Source organism: Phyllobates terribilis, unplaced genomic scaffold (assembly GCF_046119375.1).
Source record: "Phyllobates terribilis strain yellow unplaced genomic scaffold, ASM4611937v1 Scaffold_2__4_contigs__length_985480577, whole genome shotgun sequence".
Lineage (NCBI taxonomy): Eukaryota > Metazoa > Chordata > Amphibia > Anura > Dendrobatidae > Phyllobates > Phyllobates terribilis.
In genome coordinates this window covers 979,093,116-979,114,864 of record NW_027362762.1, presented here as the reverse complement: position 1 = coordinate 979,114,864, position 21,749 = coordinate 979,093,116, and the positions used below count along the sequence as shown (strand labels likewise).

Sequence of the window (21,749 nt, the reverse complement as noted above, 5' to 3'; positions counted from 1 at the left end):
GTTAGTTACACTTTAAATTTGATATTTAATAAAACGCCATCTTGGTCTTTGGTTCTTCTGACTGTCAGGTACTGTGATCTCCCAACCTGATAGTGGATCCTGTGTGGACCTGCAGGGAGGGAGACACGGCCCTCGTACCCCGGCCTTGGGATGAGGGGCAGGTTGCAGACGGGGATGTCTCAACCCGGCCAATGACCAGGACCAAGAAGGCCCGGAGCTTAAGGGTGTGGCTCCACAGCAAATGGATCCCAGGCAGGATGCAGACGGAGCGGTGTACTCCACCTGTCCTCGCCATGCTGATATATTCAGAGGGAGTCCGGCTGCAAGAGGGGTACCGGCCCCCGACACCCGACCTTGCTACTCTATGTCGTGGTCGGGAAAGCCTGGTAGGCCCTGAGGATCCCACCGGGTATCGGACGGAGCGGAGCTGCCACCCGTGCCCTTGTTCTGAGAGGAGCTCAGAGGGAGACCCGGCCGATTCGCACGCACACGGACAGGAAAGGATTCGGTCTGTAGTTCAGGAACACTCTGATGTAGGGTCCCGACTGAACACTGGACTTACTCGGAGGTTGTCGAACCCCCGTCCCTGGTGACCGCAGGACTCCGCGGGGAGCAGGGAGTCGCCTTCCTTCTGCCATCTCTAAAGTGAGTAAAACCTTGGAAGTTTACCCCTATGGCCTCCGGACTGTTTATTTTGCGCTACACCGCACGACGCGGCATCCGTTCTTCTCTACTACTACCCCCTTCCATCCTGTCCCTCTGTCCTGAGGCCTTGCTCCGCCTGTGGGGAGTAGTAATAACTTTGGCCGCCATAACACCATGCCTCAGCGGACTGCAGCGGCGCTGGTGGCCTTCACCAGGTGCCACAGGTGGCGTAGTCGTAAATCAGCCACTCAACCCGGATAAGCCCACACCATTCTTTTTAATGTGACGGCCCTGAGCACGGGTCAGGTCCGGGCCACGGCTGCACCCCATCTCTCCATCACAGGACCCGACTCCGAGTTCCCCATCACCCAGGGTAAACTAAAGGGCTTTTTCGAGTAAGAGGCATCACAGTAGCGTAGGCACAGTTTTCTTTGAGAAGTAATAGTGACTGGGCAACTAGTACTAGGGGGACTGCGACGACCATCAGCTTTTGGAAACCGTCTGTATTCACCAGGCAGAAAGGCAGCATTTCAGTGGCCAACAGATTGGAGATGGTGGAGCTCAACCTCTTAGCTTTATCATGTGTAGGAGGAAACAATCTTTTACGTGATCACAACTGCGGGACCGAGGGCTGGCTGCAGTGCTGAGAGAGGGCGAAGTACGGTGAAACGGTGAGCTAGACCGTGAATGAGGTGCAGGCGCAGATGTTACTATGGATTGAGAAACGTGTGGTGTGCTCGTTGAAGCAAAGACAGCAGCAGGCATGTCCACTTCCATTACAGCTGACGGACTCTCAGTCAGTCTGACTGGAGCTGGTAAACAAATGGAGGTTCTGCAGTAGGAGACCTGTGTGACAACACTTGGCAAGGTAACTGAGGAGGAGGAAGAAGCAGCAGATTATGTTGATGGGGCGGCTGATGGTTTGGGGAGGCCCACTGGTCCACATTTTATCGTAGTAACGTTGCCAGAGTAATGCATGTTGACCGCACATGTGACGGTTCATGCATGTAGTAGTCAAATTATTGCAATTTTTCCCTCTACTGAGTCTTTTTTTTGCAAAGTTGGCAGATAACGTGAGTTGGCTCTTCCTTTACGGTGTCAAAAAAGGCCTAGGCTAGGCAACCCTTGCTGCCCCTGCGAGCTGCAGACCGGCGACCGCTGCTGGCTGTAAAGCACACGCCCAGACTGACTGGCGTGTGCGTGTTTATGTAGTGATTCCACTGTGCCATGAACCGGAGAGTGCCTGGAGGGGCGTAACTAAGTATCTGCCCGATCCGACCAAGGTCGCACGACGGCATACGACGCCAGTGCACCAGGGAGGAACCGAGCAGAGGAACCAGGGTCTACTCCAGGTCAGACTCCGGACACGGCTGTTGACCCACACCGGGGAATACAGGAACAGGCAGACTAGAGCACAGGCTGGGTAGGGTCCAGTACAGACTGGGAGACAAATTCGAAACCGCAGACGCGGTAGACAGAGCTGAGCAAAGCGAAAACCGCAGACGCGGTGGACAGAGCTGAGCAAAGCGAAAACCGCAGACGCGGCGGACAGAGCTGAGCAAAGCGAAAACCGCAGACGCGGAGGGAACAGGGCTCTGTTCACACGGAACAGACTAGAAGGGAAAGGCAGAACCAGATACCCACAGGGTACTTGCAGAGAAGTAGCGAGTGGACCACAAACTCACAAACGGAAGTACAGTGACAACGAGCAGGAGTAGGTACGAGTTCAGACTCTGCAGAAAAAGGAAAGGAACGGACATAGAGAAAAAACAGGTAAAAGATAGGAGAGAGTTCAGACTGGAACTGAGTGTACGGAGGAGACCGACACTGCAGCGGGATACAGGAGCGGGTCTGGGAATACGGCCCCCAGAGAGGCGGGACGAACAGGCAAGGAGCGTGTTCAGACTGGCCTGGAAATACAGCCTCCAGGAAGGCGGAACGAACAGGCAAGGAACGAGTACAGACTGCAGGTTAAAGTACACAGATAGGACACAGTACAGACATGGGAACAGATACTGCAAGACAGGTAACATAGACAGGACCTGGCATGTCAGAGACAAAAGCTAACTGACAGGGCAAGATGCTCAGGCATGGGTTAATTGGGGCAGCTCTTTTAAATACCAGGTGTCAGACAGCAATAGGCTGAGGACGCACAAGGGGTGTGACCCACAGCAGGTACAAAAAGCAGGAAGTGATCGGGCGCCGCCCTTAAGCAGCAGAAACAGAAGCAAACAGACAGCATGGAGGGAAGCCAGAGAGACACCCTGCACTGGAGATCAAGTGCGCGCTCCTGCACAGTGGGAGATGGACCACCATGCAAGGACGCCGCCAGGTATGTTACACTGGCTATAGCCACAGTTGTGGATGCAGTGCTCATCATGGTTGCATCACTCCGTGTCTGTGCCACATGGCGCAACATAACCTCCTCGTCTTCCTCCTCCTCCTCAGATGAGCTACTCAGGTGCGTGCCTCTGGTTTCACACCAATTGGGATCTACAACCTCATCATCATCCTCTCTGTTCTCCCATTCTTCGCCCTGAGAGTCACCCTCCTTCTCTTCCTGCCCTGACAGCACAGTACAGTCCTCGTGAGCCTCAAGTATCTGAGTCTCATCAGGATCACCTTCCCCCGGGGGGTTAACGTCTGGTGACGAGGGTCAGGATTCTGCTCGGATCCTACTTCGTCCTGCCCCAGATCCAACATAAAAAATTTTTGGGCATCATTGCAGATGATTTCCTCCTCTTGAGTCTGTGAATCTTTGGAGCAGACTTCTGATGCCCATGGCATAGAATGTGTGAACAGCTCTGCAGACTCGCCCATCTGTGGTTCCCTACAGTCAGTTGGGCTGTTGGAGAGCTGTGACATGGGGGGAAACAAGGGTAATCGGGGTGCCACCTCTGAGGACTGTACTGTGTGTGATGTTGAGGTGGAGGAAGAGGAGGAGAGGCCACTTGACGCAGCGCTTGCCATCCACAGGAGCACATGCTCTTTCTGGCCCTCATCTACAAGGCGTATCGCTGTGCGGCTGCCAAAGAAAGGGAGTGGAGTAGCCGTCCACTAACAGAAGTTGTCTTTGGATAGGACATGACGGTGTTGGTTCACTAGTGCTTTCACTGCCATTACCACCTACCCCACATATATCTTGAACACCAAGCCTATTCCCCCTTCCACCACGACCTCACTTCTTCCCACTAATGTTGCTCAGATAGTGTGGTTGAAACACGCTATTAGCAACAAATAAAGGCATGTATTAAATAGATTATGCAGCGGGTACGGAAAGTATTCAGACCCCTTTACATTTTTCACTCTGTTTCATTGCAGCCATTTGGTAAATTCTAAAAAGTTCATTTTTTTTCTCCTTACAGTCCACTCTGTCCCCATCTTCACTGAAAAAAACCCAGAAATGTAGAAATTTTTGCAAATTTATTAAAAAAGAAAAACTGAAGTATCACATGGTCATAAGTCTTCAGACCCTCCAACATGGCCAGTGCTGATGATGAAATCATGAGCGTTACTTTACCACTTCTCTGCCTGCTGGAAAAAACACTTCAGGCGATGATGGATGAGGTGGTGGCACAGGAGGAAGAGGAGAAGCAGGAACAGGGACCATTGACACCATTATCAGTCCTGTCATCTGCACATGACTCAGAGGGTGGGTTCCAGTACCAACAGTGGCCAGGAAACAACTGTCCAACCAGGGGACAGTTTTGGAGGATGAGGAAGAGGAGGAGGAACAGTGTTCACAGAAGGGTGGCACTTAAAGCAGCTCACGGCATCACTGGAGCGTGGCTGGGGGGATATAGAGTACCCAGACCATACACTTCCCACCTAGGACAGCTTGTCGTTGCCCCTGGGCAGCCTGGCACACATGAACCAATACATGCTGCTGTGCCTGCGCAATGACCGCTGAGTTGCTGGATTGTTACCAGTGCAGATTACTGTGCGGCCTCCTTGCTGGATCCCCACTACGAGGACAACCTACCATCATTACTTCCGTAGAGGCATTACTGATGGCATTCCCACCTGACAGCAGGGGCTCAGAAGAAGAACAAGGTGGAGGAGGAGGAGGAAGTTGCTGACGCGCCCCTGGGCCTTCTGTGTCGTGCGGCATCGCGCGCACGGGGGCTTACCCGGAGCCGGATCAGATGGGGGTAGTAGTCTCGTGGCGGTGACCCGGTCCGTGCCCAGGGAGTCAAACTAAGTGGCGAGTCTATTAGCAGTAGATGTTGGATGACTACGCCACCCGTTGAATGCAGCTTTGGAGCTGCCGCTGCAGGGCAGACCGCTGAGGCCGGTGGAAGGATGGTGCAGCGGGGATGGTATAACCCCCAACGGGAGGGGTATGGCCTCAGGGCAGCCGACGTGGATGATGGGGGTAGCAGGAACCACTCAGAGACGATGCGGTGTAGTTCAGGGTCTTTACTGGTGACAAAGATAGACCCTCCCGGAGTACTGGCTAGCGGTTGGGGCCTGGTCAGTCCTTGAGCAGATGGGATCTCCCCTGGCCAGGCGGAGTTGTAGGCCTCCCAAACTGACTGTACTCTTCTGGCTACCTTGCTAGAAGCGGGTATAAGTAGCCCACGTCCCTGAGTGTACCGTGTGGTGCTCACCCGTATGGCCGGTGACTCGGGGCCTTCTAGTAGCTTCCGCTCCACGACGGCGGTGCTGGTCCCATGCGTGTGACCGTGCCAGAGGACCTGAAATCCCCTGCCTGACGGATTCTGCTGCTGGGTAGGAGTTAGTCCCCACAGCCTCGGACTCTGGGTCCGGTGATAACTTCTCAGTCAGGGCGAGCTCTGCAGCTGCCAGCCCCTGACTCTTTGTAACACTGCTCCCACAGAGCTCCTGTTGTTTCTTCCTATGCTGCTTCTCTTCTCTACTTCTGGCATGGCCCAGGAGCTGGGCCCAGCCGGAGCCACAGCTCCCTGTCAGCCCTCCTGGCTGAACTCTCCCTCTGAACTCTCTAACCCTGCCTCAGCCCCAGGTTTATCTAGGGGAAGTTCTTCCCCTCCCAGGACTGGGCAGGAGGTGTGGCATGCATAGGATCCCTGACCAAGAGACTTCCCACCTGCTCTCAGACATAACATTGCTTGTTACTGTGGAAACCAGACCCCTGGGGTGCCACATTGCCAACTCAGCTGGGGCACTGGCACCACCTCGGAAAGCTGGGTTAGCATGGCAGAATTTCTCAGCACGCCAAAACATCCGGCACCACCATCTGATACGGTCCATATTAGAAGGAGGCAACGTTACAACAACATGGTGGAAGAGTACCTATCCACACATCTCCACATACTGAGTGCTGGGTCTTCCCCATTTAACTTCTGAGTCTCCAAATCGGAGACATGGCCTGAGCCTGCCCTTTATGCCTTGGGGGTGCTGGCCTGCCCTGCGGCAAGTGTACTATCAGAACGTGTGTTTAGCACGGCATGGGGTGTGATCACAGACAGGTGCATCCGCCTGTCCACATCCAACGTGGGGAAGGTAACATTCATTAAAATGAACCAGGCATGGACCGCAAGGGAATTGTCTGTACCTTTGGATGACTAGACAACTATACCAGCCTCACCCAGCCATTGTTATACTCTATTTGCCATTTGTTTAATTTTGGGGCCTCCCCAAATAAAAAAAAACACAAAAATATTGTTGGATGCGTCCTCCCCTGCCTCTCCCACTGACACCGCCATGTCCACCTCCACTTCCTCCACCTCCTGGTTCAAGATTATTATTATTTTTTTTTTTTTTATTTCTATGTCACTTTGAGTCATTTTCCTGTCCACATTTCTTTGCAGGGCAATTGTCCTGCTCTTACCCCCATTTTGCTTCCTTTTCAGCCCTCTATAGCCCAGACTATGACCATTTTACAGCACTGAAGTTTGAGTCCGCATTGACTTCTATTGGATTCGGGTTTCGGGGTCAAGTTAGGATGCCGAACCGAACTTTGAACTACAGTTCGGCCGAACCCAATGAATCCGAACATCCACAGGTCCGCTCATCCCTACTAACAAAGTGTAAAGAGTGTCTCTGTGTAAACCGTGATTTCTCCCAGCACATCGTAATTTGTGATGCCACTTAAACCACCACATAAATCAAGACGACACCCAAAGCAAAGACTCCTACCGACACAGCTTAAAACAGGGCGCCATCCACTATAGAACAAAGCAGGACTGGGTGGTGGAACCACTGTGCCAAGACCCAAGGAAAGCCTGACTAAATGCCACACCAAGGCTGACCCCGGATGCACCGCAAAAGACGGTACCACGGTCCAAGGAGAGCCCGGGGAGGTGAAACCAGGACTGACCTCGGGTACACAGCAGCTGACACCCAAGCGACAGGTAGCTGGAACGGCCCAGTAGGAGAGTTCAGCTGATAAGGCAAGCATGGCAGGAACAGAGGAACCACAGATGCAGTAGGGTCCAGCTGATACACAGACTGGTAAGACTGGTAAGACTGGTGCAGGCGGATCCGGCTGATATACAGAGTGGCACGGCAAGTGCCGACAGGGACAAGGCTGATATGCCGATTGGCACAGCAGGTGCAGGCAGGCCTGGCATATAAACTGATGGGCATTGCAGGTGTGGAAGGGACCGGCAGATATACAGGCAAGCAGGCGGGTACGTCAGATACACAAGCAGGCAGGTGTTGGCGGGCACAGCTGATATACAGGCAGGCAGCTGAGCTGGAAGATATAACTAACACAGGCAGGCATAGCAGGCATGGATATACAGGACAGGCATACTGAGATACAAGCACTGGGGACCTGAGAACTAGCAAGAGTGTTTGGGAACAGACTAACAATGTTGCACATGCACCTCCATACAGGTGGAGGTGCCTTAAATAGTAAGTGCCTCCCAGTCATAGGCTGAGAACGCTTTAAGAGGGAGCACGCGCTCCCTAAGCACAGTGCCCGGGGATCTGCGCACTGTGCGCGCACCCCAGGCAGCAGCAGATGAGAAAGGAGAAGGAAGAGCGTGACGGGGACGCAGCGTTTATTTATTCGGCGCCCCTGCCGTGCGAGGGTGGCAGCATGCAGGGACGCTGGCACTACAGACTCAACTCAGCACAGAGTATAACATAACTCCAACAAAGCGTAAAATATAACTCCACCTGACACAGTGTAAGTGCAACTTCAACAGCACAGCTTAAAACGTGGCTCCAGTGAGGCCACCCAACACACCGGATCAAGCAGGACTCCACCGTATATAGCATAAAGTGGATCTCCTGACACCAATGATACAAGAATATCCTCTGCCTGAGCGCTGGCAGCTGGAGAGGTCAGGACGGGCCTCTCATATCATAAATTCTATGTAAAGTATAAGAAGCTGAGGATGATGAGAATGATAATGGCGAACAGTGACAGTGAGAGTAGTGATGATGATGATGAGGTCAGATAATAAGAGTAATCATTTCATTTCAGATGATGGCAAATCCTGCGTCTCCTACACTGAGATCCGAAGGAAGAGCCACCGAAGTGGTGCTGAAAGGAGCAGCCCAAGAAATGATACAGGTAGGAGGAGCCAGGGCACATTATGTCACAGGTGGGAGGAGCCAGATCACATTTTGTCACTGGTAGGAGGAGCCAGATCACATTATGTCACAGGTAGGGGGAGCCAGAGCACATTATGTCACAGGAAGGGGGAGCCAGAGCATATTATGTCACAGGTAGGGGGAGCCAGAGTATATTATGTCACAGGTAGGGGGAGCCAGAGTATATTATGTCACAGGTAGGGTGAGCCAGAGCATATTATGTCACAGGTAGGGTGAGCCAGAGTATATTATGTCACAGGTAGGGGGAGCCAGAGCATATTATGTCACAGGAAGGGGGAGCCAGAGTATATTATGTCACAGGTAGGGGGAGCCAGAGCATATTATGTCACAGGTAGGGTGAGCCAGAGTATATTATGTCACAGGTAGGGGGAGCCAGAGTATATTATGTCACAGGTAGGGGGAGCCAGAGTATATTATGTCACAGGTAGGGGGAGCCAGAGTATATTATGTCACAGGTAGGGGGAGCCAGAGTATATTATGTCACAGGTAGGGGGAGCCAGAGTATATTATGTCACAGGAAGGGAGAGCCAGAGTATATTATGTCACAGGTAGGGGGAGCCAGAGCATATTATGTCACAGGTAGGGGGAGCCAGAGTATATTATGTCACAGGTAGGGGGAGCCAGAGTATATTATGTCACAGGTAGGGGGAGCCAGAGTATATTATGTCACAGGTAGGGTGAGCCAGAGCATATTATGTCACAGGTAGGTGGAGTCAGAGTATATTATGTCACAGGTAGGGGGAGCCAGAGCATATTATGTCACAGGTAGGAGGAGCCAGAGTATATTATGTCACAGGTAGGGGGAGCCAGAGTATATTATGTCACAGGTAGGGGGAGCCAGAGTATATTATGTCACAGGAAGGGGGAGCCAGAGTATATTATGTCACAGGTAGGGGGAGCCAGAGCATATTATGTCACAGGTAGGGGGAGCCAGAGTATATTATGTCACAGGTAGGGGGAGCCAGAGTATAATATGTCACAGGTAGGGGGAGCCAGAGTATATTATGTCACAGGTAGGGTGAGCCAGAGCATATTATGTCACAGGTAGGTGGAGTCAGAGTATATTATGTCACAGGTAGGGGGAGTCAGAGTATATTATGTCACAGGTAGGGGGAGACAGAGTATATTATGTCACAGGTAGGGGGAGCCAGATCACATTTTGTCACTGGTAGGAGGAGCCAGATCACATTATGTCACAGGTAGGGGGAGCCAGGGCACATTATGTCACAGGTAGGGGGAGCCAGAGCACATTATGTCACAGGAAGGGGGAGCCAGAGTATATTATGTCACAGGTAGTTGGAGCCAGAGCACATTATGTCACAGGTAGGGGGAGCCAGAGCACATTATGTCACAGGAAGGGGGAGCCAGAGTATATTAAGTCACAGGTAGGGGGAGCCAGAGCATATTATATCACAGGTAAGGGGAGCCAGAGTAGATTATGTCACAGGTAGGGGGAGCCAGAGTATATTATGTCACAGGTAGAGGGAGCCAGAGTATATTATGTCACAGGTAGAGGGAGCCAGAGTATATTATGTCACAGGTAGGGGGAGCCAGAGTATATTATGTCACAGGTAGGGGGAGCCAGAGTATATTATGTCACAGGTAGAGGGAGCCAGAGTATATTATGTCACAGGTAGAGGGAGCCAGAGTATATTATGTCACAGGTAGGGGGAGCCAGAGTATATTATGTCACAGGTAGGGGGAGCCAGAGTATATTATGTCACAGGTAGAGGGAGCCAGAGTATATTATGTCACAGGTTGGGGGAGCCAGAGTATATTATGTCACAGGTAGGAGGAGCCAGAGTATACTATGTCACAGGTAGGGGGAGCCAGAGTATATTATGTCACAGGTAGGGGGAGCCAGAGTATATTGTGTCACAGGTAGGGGGAGCCAGAGTATATTATGTCACAGGTAGGGGGAGCCAGAGTATATTATGTCACAGGTAGGAGGAGCCAGAGTATATTATGTCACAGGTAGGGGGAGCCAGAGTATATTATGTCACAGGTAGAGGGAGCCAGAGTATATTATGTCACAGGTAGGGGGAGCCAGAGTATATTATGTCACAGGTAGGGGGAGCCAGAGTATATTATGTCACAGGTAGAGGGAGCCAGAGTATATTATGTCACAGGTAGGAGGAGCCAGAGTATATTATGTCACAGGTAGGAGGAGCCAGAGTATATTATGTCACAGGTAGGAGGAGCCAGAGTATATTATGTCACAGGTAGAGGGAGCCAGAGTATATTATGTCACAGGTAGGGGGAGCCAGAGTATATTATGTCACAGGTAGAGGGAGCCAGAGTATATTATGTCACAGGTAGGGGGAGCCAGAGTATATTATGTCACAGGTAGGGGGAGCCAGAGTATATTATGTCACAGGTAGGGGGAGCCAGAGTATATTATGTCACAGGTAGGAGGAGTCAGAGCTTATTATGTCACAGGTAGGGGGAGCCAGAGTATATTATGTCACAGGTAGGAGGAGCCAAAGTATATTATGTCACAGATAGGAGGAGTCACAGCTTATTATGTCACAGGTAGGGGGAGCCAGAGTATATTATGTCACAGGTAGGAGGAGCCAAAGTATATTATGTCACAGATAGGAGGAGTCACAGCTTATTATGTCACAGGTAGGGGGAGCCAGAGTATATTATGTCACAGGTATGGGGAGTCAGAGCATATTATGTCACAGGTAGAGGGAGCCAGAGTATATTATGTCACAGGTAGGAGGAGCCAGAGTATATTATGTCACAGGTAGAGGGAGCCAGAGTATATTATGTCACAGGTAGAGGGAGCCAGAGTATATTATTTCACAGGTAGAGGGAGCCAGAGTATATTATGTCACAGGTAGAGGGAGCCAGAGTATATTATGTCACAGGTAGGAGGAGCCAGGGCACATTATGTCACTGGTAGGAGGAGCCAGAGTATATTATGTCACAGGTAGGAGGAGTCACAGCTTATTATGTCACAGGTAGGAGGAGTCAGAGCATATTATGTCACAGGTAGAGGGAGCCAGAGTATATTATGTCACAGGTAGGGGGAGCCAGAGCATATTATGTCACAGGTAGAGGGAGCCAGAGTACATTATGTCACAGGTAGGGGGAGCCAGAGTATATTATTTCACAGGTAGAGGGAGCCAGAGTATATTATATCACAGGTAGGGGGAGCCAGAGTATATTATGTCACAGGTAGGAGGAGCCAGGGCACAATTTGTCACTGGTAGGAGGAGCCAGATCACAATATGTCACAGGTAGGGGGAGCCAGAGTATATTATGTCACAGGTAGGGGGAGCCAGAGCATATTATGTCACAGGTAGGGGGAGCCAAAGTAGATTATGTCACAGGTAGGGGGAGCCAGAGTATATTATGTCACAGGTAGGGATAGCCAGAGTATATTATGTCACAGGTAGGGGGAGCCAGAGCACATTATGTCACATGTAGGGGGAGCCAGAGTTTATTATGTCACAGGTAGGGGAAGCCAGAGTATATTATGTCATAGGTAGGGGGAGCCAAAGTATATTATGTCACAGGTAGGGGGAGCCAAAGTATATTATGTCACAGGTAGGAGGAGTCACAGCTTATTATGTCACAGGTAGGGGGAGCCAGAGTAGATTATGTCACAGGTAGGGGGAGCCAGAGTATATTATGTCACAGGTAGGGGGAGCCAGAGTATATTATGTCACAGGTAGGGGGAGCCAGAGCAAATTATGTCACATGTAGGGGGGGCCAGAGTATATTATGTCACAGGTAGGAGGAGCCAGAGTACATTATGTCACAGGTAGGGGGAGCCAGAGTATATTATGTCACAGGAAGGAGGAGTCACAGCTTATTATGTCACAGGTAGTGGGAGCTAGAGTACATTATGTCACAGGTAGGGGGAGCCAGAGTATATTATGTCACAGGTAGGGGGAGCCAGAGTATATTATGTCACAGGAAGGAGGAGTCACAGCTTATTATGTCACAGGTAGGAGGAGCCAGAGTATATTATGTCACAGGTAGGGGAAGCCAGAGCATATTATGTCACAGGTAGCGGGAGCCATAGTATATTATGTCACAGGTAGGAGGAGTCACAGCATATTATGTCACAGGTAGGGGGAGCCAGAGTATATTATGTCACAGGTAGGGGGAGCCAAAGTATATTATGTCACAGGTAGGAGGAGTCACAGCTTATTATGTCACAGGTAGGGGGAGCCAGAGTATATTATGTCACAGGTAGGAGGAGCCAGAGTATATTATGTCACAGGTAGGGGGAGCCAGAGTATATTATGTCACAGGTAGTTGTAGTCAGAGCACATTATGTCACAGGTAGGGGGAGCCAGAGTATATTATGTCACAGGTAGGGGGAGCCAGAGTATATTATGTCACAGGTAGGGGGAGCCAGAGTATATTATGTCACAGGTAGGGGGAGCTAGAGTATATTATGTCATAGGTAGGGGGAGCCAAAATATATTATGTCACAGGTAGGGGGAGCCAGAGTATATTATGTCATAGGTAGGGGGAGCCAAAGTATATTATGTCACAGGTAGGGGGAGCCAGAGTATATTATGTCACAGGTAGGGGGAGCCAGAGTTTATTATGTCACAGGTAGGGGGAGCCAGAGTATATTATGTCATAGGTAGGGGGAGCCAAAGTATATTATGTCACAGGTAGGGGGAGCCAGAGTATATTATGTCACAGGTAGGGGGAGCCAAAGTATATTATGTCACAGGTAGGGGGAGCCAGAGTATATTATGTCACAGGTAGGGGGAGCCAGAGTATATTATGTCACAGGTAGAGGGAGCCAGAGTATATTATGTCATAGGTAGGGGGAGCCAAAGTATATTATGTCACAGGTAGGGGGAGCCAGAGTATATTATGTCATAGGTAGGGGGAGCCAGAGTATATTATGTCACAGGTAGGGGGAGCCAGAGTATATTATGTCATAGGTAGGGGGAGCCAAAGTATATTATGTCACAGGTAGGGGGAGCCAGAGTATATTATGTCACAGGTAGGGGGAGCCAGAGTATATTATGTCACAGGTAGGGGGAGCCAGAGTATATTATGTCACAGGTAGGGGGAGCCAGAGTATATTATGTCATAGGTAGGGGGAGCCAAAGTATATTATGTCACAGGTAGGGGGAGCCAGAGTATATTATGTCACAGGTAGGGGGAGCCAAAGTATATTATGTCACAGGTAGGGGGAGCCAGAGTATATTATGTCACAGGTAGGGGGAGCCAGAGTATATTATGTCACAGGTAGAGGGAGCCAGAGTATATTATGTCATAGGTAGGGGGAGCCAAAGTATATTATGTCACAGGTAGGAGGAGTCACAGCATATTATGTCACAGGTAGGGGGAGCCAGAGTATATTATGTCACAGGTAGGAGGAGTCACAGCTTATTATGTCACAGGTAGGGGGAGCCAGAGTATATTATGTCACAGGTAGGGGGAGCCAGAGCATATTATGTCACAGGTAGGGGGAGCCAGAGCATATTATGTCACAGGTAGGGGGAGCCAGAGTATATTATGTCACAGGTAGGGGGAGCCAGAGTATATTATGTCACAGGTAGGGGGAGCCAAAGTATATTATGTCACAGGTAGGGGGAGCCAGAGTATATTATGTCACAGTTAGGAGGAGCCAGAGTATATTATGTCTCAGGTATGGGGAGTCACAGCACATTATGTCACAGGAAGGGGGAGCCAGAGCATATTATGTCACAGGTAGGGGGAGCCAGAGTATATTATGTCACAGGTAGGGGGAGCCAGAGCATATTATGTCACAGGTAGGGGGAGCCAGAGTATATTATGTCACAGGTAGGGGGAGCCAGAGCATATTATGTCACAGGTAGGGGGAGCCAGAGTATATTATGTCACAGGTAGGAGGAGTCACAGCTTATTATGTCACAGGTAGGGGGAGCCAGAGTATATTATGTCACAGGTAGGGGGAGCCAGAGTATATTATGTCACAGGTAGGGGGAGTCACAGCTTATTATGTCACAGGTAGGGGGAGCCAGAGTATATTATGTCACAGGTAGGGGAAGCCAGAGTATATTATGTCACAGGTAGGGTGAGCCAGAGTATATTATGTCACAAGTAGGGGGAGCCAGAGTATATTATGTCACAGGTAGGGGGAGCCAGAGCATATTATGTCACAGGTAGGGGGAGCCAGAGTATATTATGTCACAGGTAGGGGGAGCCAGAGCATATTATGTCACAGGTAGGGGGAGCCAGAGTATATTATGTCACAGGTAGGAGGAGTCACAGCTTATTATGTCACAGGTAGGGGGAGCCAGAGTATATTATGTCACAGGTAGGGGGAGCCAGAGTATATTATGTCACAGGTAGGGGGAGTCACAGCTTATTATGTCACAGGTAGGGGGAGCCAGAGTATATTATGTCACAGGTAGGGGAAGCCAGAGTATATTATGTCACAGGTAGGGGGAGCCAGAGTATATTATGTCACAGGTATGGGGAGCCAAAGTATATTATGTCACAGGTAGAGGGAGCCAGAGTATATTATGTCACAGGTAGGAGGAGTCACAGCTTATTATGTCACAGGTAGGGGGAGTCATAGCATGTTATGTCACAGGTAGGGGGACCCAGAGTAGATTATGTCACAGGTAGGGGGAGCCAGAGTATATTATGTCACAGGTAGGAGGAGTCACAGAATATTATGTCACAGGTAGGAGGAGTCACAGCTTATTATGTCACAGGTAGGGGGAGTCATAGCATGTTATGTCACAGGTAGGGGGACCCAGAGTAGATTATGTCACAGGTAGGGGGACCCAGAGTAGATTATGTCACAGGTAGGGGGACCCAGAGTAGATTATGTCACAGGTAGGGGGAGCCAGAGTATATTATGTCACAGGTAGGGGGAGCCAAGGTATATTATGTCACAGGTAGGAGGAGTCACAGCTTATTATGTCACAGGTAGGGGGAGCCAGAGTATATTATGTCACAGGTAGGGGGAGCCAGATTATATTATGTCATAGGTAGGGGGAGCCAGAGTATATTATGTCACAGGTAGGAGGAGCCAGAGTATATTATGTCACAGGTAGGGGGAGTCAAAGCACATTATGTCACAGGAAGGGGGAGCCAGAGCATATTATGTCACAGGTAGGGGGAGCCAGAGTATATTATGTCACAGGTAGGGGGAGCCAGAGTATATTATGTCACAGGTAGGGTGAGCCAGAGTATATTATGTCACAGGTAGGAGGAGTCACAGCTTATTATGTCACAGGTAGGGGGAGTCAGAGTATATTATGTCACAGGTAGGGGGAGCCAGAGTATATTATGTCACAGGTAGGGGGACCCAGAGTATATTATGTCACAGGTAGGGTGAGCCAGAGTATATTATGTCACAGGTAGGGGGAGCCAGAGTATATTATGTCACAGGTAGGGGGAGCCAGAGTATATTATGTCACAGGTAGGGGGAGCCAGAGTATATTATGTCATAGGTAGGGGAAGCCAGAGTATATTATGTCACAGGTAGGGGGAGCCAGAGTATATTATGTCACAGGTAGGGGGAGCCAGAGTATATTATGTCACAGGTAGGGGGAGCCAGAGTATATTATGTCACAGGTAGGGGGAGCCAGAGTATATTATGTCACAGGTAGGGGGAGCCAGAGTATATTATGTCACAGGTAGGGGGAGCCAGAGCACATTATGTCACATGTAGGGGGAGCCAGAGTTTATTATGTCACAGGTAGGGGAAGCCAGAGTATATTATGTCATAGGTAGGGGGAGCCAAAGTATATTATGTCACAGGTAGGGGGAGCCAAAGTATATCATGTCACAGGTAGTTGGAGCCAAAGTATATTATGTCACAGGTAGGAGGAGTCACAGCTTATTATGTCACAGGTAGGGGGAGCCAGAGTATATTATGTCACAGGTAGGGGGAGCCAGAGTATATTATGTCACAGGTAGGGGGAGCCAGAGCACATTATGTCACATGTAGGGGGGGCCAGAGTATATTATGTCACAGGTAGGAGGAGCCAGAGTACATTATGTCACAGGTAGGGGGAGCCAGAGTATATTATGTCACAGGAAGGAGGAGTCACAGCTTATTATGTCACAGGTAGTGGGAGCTAGAGTACATTATGTCACAGGTAGGGGGAGCCAGAGTATATTATGTCACAGGTAGGGGGAGCCAGAGTATATTATGTCACAGGAAGGAGGAGTCACAGCTTATTATTTCACAGGTAGGAGGAGCCAGAGTATATTATGTCACAGGTAGGGGAAGCCAGAGCATATTATGTCACAGGTAGGGGGAGCCATAGTATATTATGTCACAGGTAGGGGGAGCCAGAGTATATTATGTCACAGGTAGTTGGAGCCAAAGTATATTATGTCACAGGTAGGAGGAGTCACAGCTTATTATGTCACAGGTAGGGGGAGCCAGAGTATATTATGTCACAGGTAGGGGGAGCCAGAGTATATTATGTAACAGGTAGGGGGAGCCAGAGTATATTATGTCACAGGAAGGAGGAGTCACAGCTTATTATGTCACAGGTAGTGGGAGCTAGAGTACATTATGTCACAGGTAGGGGGAGCCAGAGTATATTATGTCACAGGTAGGGGGAGCCAGAGTATATTATGTCACAGGAAGGAGGAGTCACAGCTTATTATTTCACAGGTAGGAGGAGCCAGAGTATATTATGTCACAGGTAGGGGAAGCCAGAGCATATTATGTCACAGGTAGGAGGAGCCATAGTATATTATGTCACAGGTAGGAGGAGTCACAGCATATTATGTCACAGGTAGGGGGAGCCAGAGTATATTATGTCACAGGTAGGGGGAGCCAAAGTATATTATGTCACAGGTAGGAGGAGTCACAGCTTATTATGTCACAGGTAGGGGGAGCCAGAGTTTATTATGTCACAGGTACGGGGAGCCAGAGTATATTATGTCACAGGTAGAGGGAGCCAGAGTATATTATGTCATAGGTAGGGGGAGCCAAAGTATATTATGTCACAGGTAGGAGGAGTCACAGCATATTATGTCACAGGTAGGGGGAGCCAGAGTATATTATGTCACAGGTAGGAGGAGTCACAGCTTATTATGTCACAGGTAGGGGGAGCCAGAGTATATTATGTCACAGGTAGGGGGAGCCAGAGCATATTATGTCACAGGTAGGGGGAGCCAGAGCATATTATGTCACAGGTAGGGGGAGCCAGAGTATATTATGTCACAGGTAGGGGGAGCCAGAGTATATTATGTCACAGGTAGGGGGAGCCAAAGTATATTATGTCACAGGTAGGGGGAGCCAGAGTATATTATGTCACAGTTAGGAGGAGCCAGAGTATATTATGTCACAGGTATGGGGAGTCACAGCACATTATGTCACAGGAAGGGGGAGCCAGAGCATATTATGTCACAGGTAGGGGGAGCCAGAGTATATTATGTCACAGGTAGGGGGAGCCAGAGCATATTATGTCACAGGTAGGGGGAGCCAGAGTATATTATGTCACAGGTAGGGGGAGCCAGAGCATATTATGTCACAGGTAGGGGGAGCCAGAGTATATTATGTCACAGGTAGGAGGAGTCACAGCTTATTATGTCACAGGTAGGGGGAGCCAGAGTATATTATGTCACAGGTAGGGGGAGCCAGAGTATATTATGTCACAGGTAGGGGGAGTCACAGCTTATTATGTCACAGGTAGGGGGAGCCAGAGTATATTATGTCACAGGTAGGGGAAGCCAGAGTATATTATGTCACAGGTAGGGTGAGCCAGAGTATATTATGTCACAAGTAGGGGGAGCCAGAGTATATTATGTCACAGGTAGGGGGAGCCAGAGTATATTATGTCACAAGTAGGGGGAGCCAGAGTATATTATGTCACAGGTAGGGGGAGTCAGAGCATATTATGTCACAGGTAGGGGGAGCCAGAGTATATTATGTCACAGGTAGGGGGAGCCAGAGCATATTATGTCACAGGTATGGGGAGCCAGAGTATATTATGTCACAGGTAGAGGGAGCCAGAGTATATTATGTCACAGGTAGGAGGAGTCACAGCTTATTATGTCACAGGTAGGGGGAGTCATAGCATGTTATGTCACAGGTAGGGGGACCCAGAGTAGATTATGTCACAGGTAGGGGGAGCCAGAGTATATTATGTCACAGGTAGGAGGAGTCACAGAATATTATGTCACAGGTAGGAGGAGTCACAGCTTATTATGTCACAGGTAGGGGGAGTCATAGCATGTTATGTCACAGGTAGGGGGACCCAGAGTAGATTATGTCACAGGTAGGGGGACCCAGAGTAGATTATGTCACAGGTAGGGGGAGCCAGAGTATATTATGTCACAGGTAGGGGGAGCCAAGGTATATTATGTCACAGGTAGGAGGAGTCACAGCTTATTATGTCACAGGTAGGGGGAGCCAGAGTATATTATGTCACAGGTAGGGGGAGCCAGATTATATTATGTCATAGGTAGGGGGAGCCAGAGTATAATATGTCACAGGTAGGAGGAGCCAGAGTATATTATGTCACAGGTAGGGGGAGTCAAAGCACATTATGTCACAAGAAGGGGGAGCCAGAGCATATTATGTCACAGGTAGGGGGAGCCAGAGTATATTATGTCACAGGTAGGGGGAGCCAGAGTATATTATGTCACAGGTAGGGTGAGCCAGAGTATATTATGTCACAGGTAGGAGGAGTCACAGCTTATTATGTCACAGGTAGGGGGAGTCAGAGTATATTATGTCACAGGTAGGGGGAGCCAGAGTATATTATGTCACAGGTAGGGGGACCCAGAGTATATTATGTCACAGGTAGGGTGAGCCAGAGTATATTATGTCACAGGTAGGGGGAGCCAGAGTATATTATGTCACAGGTAGGGGGAGCCAGAGTATATTATGTCACAGGTAGGGGGAGCCAGAGTATATTATGTCATAGGTAGGGGAAGCCAGAGTATATTATGTCACAGGTAGGGGGAGCCAGAGTATATTATGTCACAGGTAGGGGGAGCCAGAGTATATTATGTCACAGGTAGGGGGAGCCAGAGTATATTATGCCACAGGTAGGGGAAGCCTGAGTATATTATGTCACAGGTAGGAGGAGTCAGAGCATATTATGTCACAGGTAGGGGGAGCCAGAGCATATTATGTCACAGGTAGGAGGAGCCAGAGTATATTATGTCACAGGTAGGGGGTGCCAGAGTATATTATGTCACAAGTAGGGGGAGCCAGAGCATATTATGTCACAGGTAGGAGGAGCCAGAGTATATTATGTCATAGGTAGGGCGAGCCAGAGTATATTATGTCACAGGTAGGGGGAGCCAGAGTATATTATGTCACAGGTAGGGGGACCCAGAGTAGATTATGTCACAGGTAGGAGGAGTCACAGAATATTATGTCACAGGTAGGGGGAGCCAGAGTATATTATGTCACAGGTAGGGGGAGCCAAAGTATATTATGTCACAGGTAGGAAGAGTCACAGCTTATTATGTCACAGGTAGGGGGAGCCAGAGTATATTATGTCACAGGTAGGGGGAGCCAGAGTATATTATGTCATAGGTAGGAGGAGCCAGACTATATTATGTCACAGGTAGGGTGAGCCAAAGTATATTATGTCACAGGTAGGAAGAGTCACAGCTTATTATGTCACAGGTAGGGGGAGCCAGAGTATATTATGTCACAGGTAGGGGGAGCCAGAGTATATTATGTCACAGGTAGGAAGAGTCACAGCTTATTATGTCACAGGTAGGGGGAGCCAGAGTATATTATGTCACAGGTAGGGGGAGCCAGAGTATATTATGTCACAGGTAGGGGGAGCCAGAGCATATTATGTCACAGGTAGAAGGAGTCACAGCTTATTATGTCACAGGTAGGGGGAGCCAGAGTATATTATGTCACAGGTAGGGTGAGCCAGAGTATATTATGTCACAGGTAGGGGGAGCCAGAGTATATTATGTCACAGGTAGGAGGAGTCACAGCTTATTACGTCACAGGTAGGAGGAGCCAGAGTATATTATGTCACAGGTAGGGGGAGCCAGAGTATATTATGTCACAGGTAGGGTGAGCCAGAGTATATTATGTCACAGGTAGGGGGAGCCAGAGTATATTATGTCACAGGTAGGGGGAGCCAGAGTATATTATGTCACAGGTAGGGGGAGCCAGAGTATATTATGTCATAGGTAGGGGAAGCCAGAGTATATTATGTCACAGGTAGGGGGAGCCAGAGTATATTATGTCACAGGTAGGGGGAGCCAGAGTATATTATGTCACAGGTAGGGGGAGCCAGAGTATATTATGTCACAGGTAGGGGGAGCCAGAGTATATTATGTCACAGGTAGGGGGAGCCAGAGTATATTATGTCACAGGTAGGGGGAGCCAGAGCACATTATGTCACATGTAGGGGGAGCCAGAGTTTATTATGTCACAGGTAGGGGAAGCCAGAGTATATTATGTCATAGGTAGGGGGAGCCAAAGTATATTATGTCACAGGTAGGGGGAGCCAAAGTATATCATGTCACAGGTAGTTGGAGCCAAAGTATATTATGTCACAGGTAGGAGGAGTCACAGCTTATTATGTCACAGGTAGGGGGAGCCAGAGTATATTATGTCACAGGTAGGGGGAGCCAGAGTATATTATGTCACAGGTAGGGGGAGCCAGAGCACATTATGTCACATGTAGGGGGGGCCAGAGTATATTATGTCACAGGTAGGAGGAGCCAGAGTACATTATGTCACTGGTAGGGGAAGCCAGAGTATATTATGTCACAGGAAGGAGGAGTCACAGCTTATTATGTCACAGGTAGTGGGAGCTAGAGTACATTATGTCACAGGTAGGGGGAGCCAGAGTATATTATGTCACAGGTAGGGGGAGCCAGAGTATATTATGTCACAGGAAGGAGGAGTCACAGCTTATTATTTCACAGGTAGGAGGAGCCAGAGCACATTATGTCACAGGTAGGGGAAGCCAGAGCATATTATGTCACAGGTAGGGGGAGCCATAGTATATTATGTCACAGGTAGGAGGAGTCACAGCATATTATGTCACAGGTAGGGGGAGCCAGAGTATATTATGTCACAGGTAGGGGGAGCCAAAGTATATTATGTCACAGGTAGGAGGAGTCACAGCTTATTATGTCACAGGTAGTAGGAGCCAGAGTTTATTATGTCACAGGTACGGGGAGCCAGAGTATATTATGTCACAGGTAGAGGGAGCCAGAGTATATTATGTCATAGGTAGGGGGAGCCAAAGTATATTATGTCACAGGTAGGAGGAGTCACAGCATATTATGTCACAGGTAGGGGGAGCCAGAGTATATTATGTCACAGGTAGGAGGAGTCACAGCTTATTATGTCACAGGTAGGGGGAGCCAGAGTATATTATGTCACAGGTAGGGGGAGCCAGAGCATATTATGTCACAGGTAGGGGGAGCCAGAGCATATTATGTCACAGGTAGGGGGAGCCAGAGTATATTATGTCACAGGTAGGGGGAGCCAGAGTATATTATGTCACAGGTAGGGGGAGCCAAAGTATATTATGTCACAGGTAGGGGGAGCCAGAGTATATTATGTCACAGTTAGGAGGAGCCAGAGTATATTATGTCACAGGTATGGGGAGTCACAGCAC

The 21,749-nt window shown here is 49.4% G+C and overlaps 1 protein-coding gene across 3 annotated transcripts in view; it reads left to right on the top strand.

The window, feature by feature from the left end:
* The window catches only part of LOC141253136 (immunoglobulin superfamily member 10-like), a 130,712-nt gene that overhangs the window by 40,187 nt on the left and 68,776 nt on the right, over positions 1–21,749 (top strand). For all 3 annotated transcript variants that reach the window (XM_073670893.1, XM_073670891.1, XM_073670892.1), the window contains exon 6: positions 8,063–8,152. In XM_073670893.1, the coding sequence (XP_073526994.1) occupies positions 8,063–8,152 (90 nt within the window). The remainder of the gene's footprint in view (positions 1–8,062; positions 8,153–21,749) is intronic.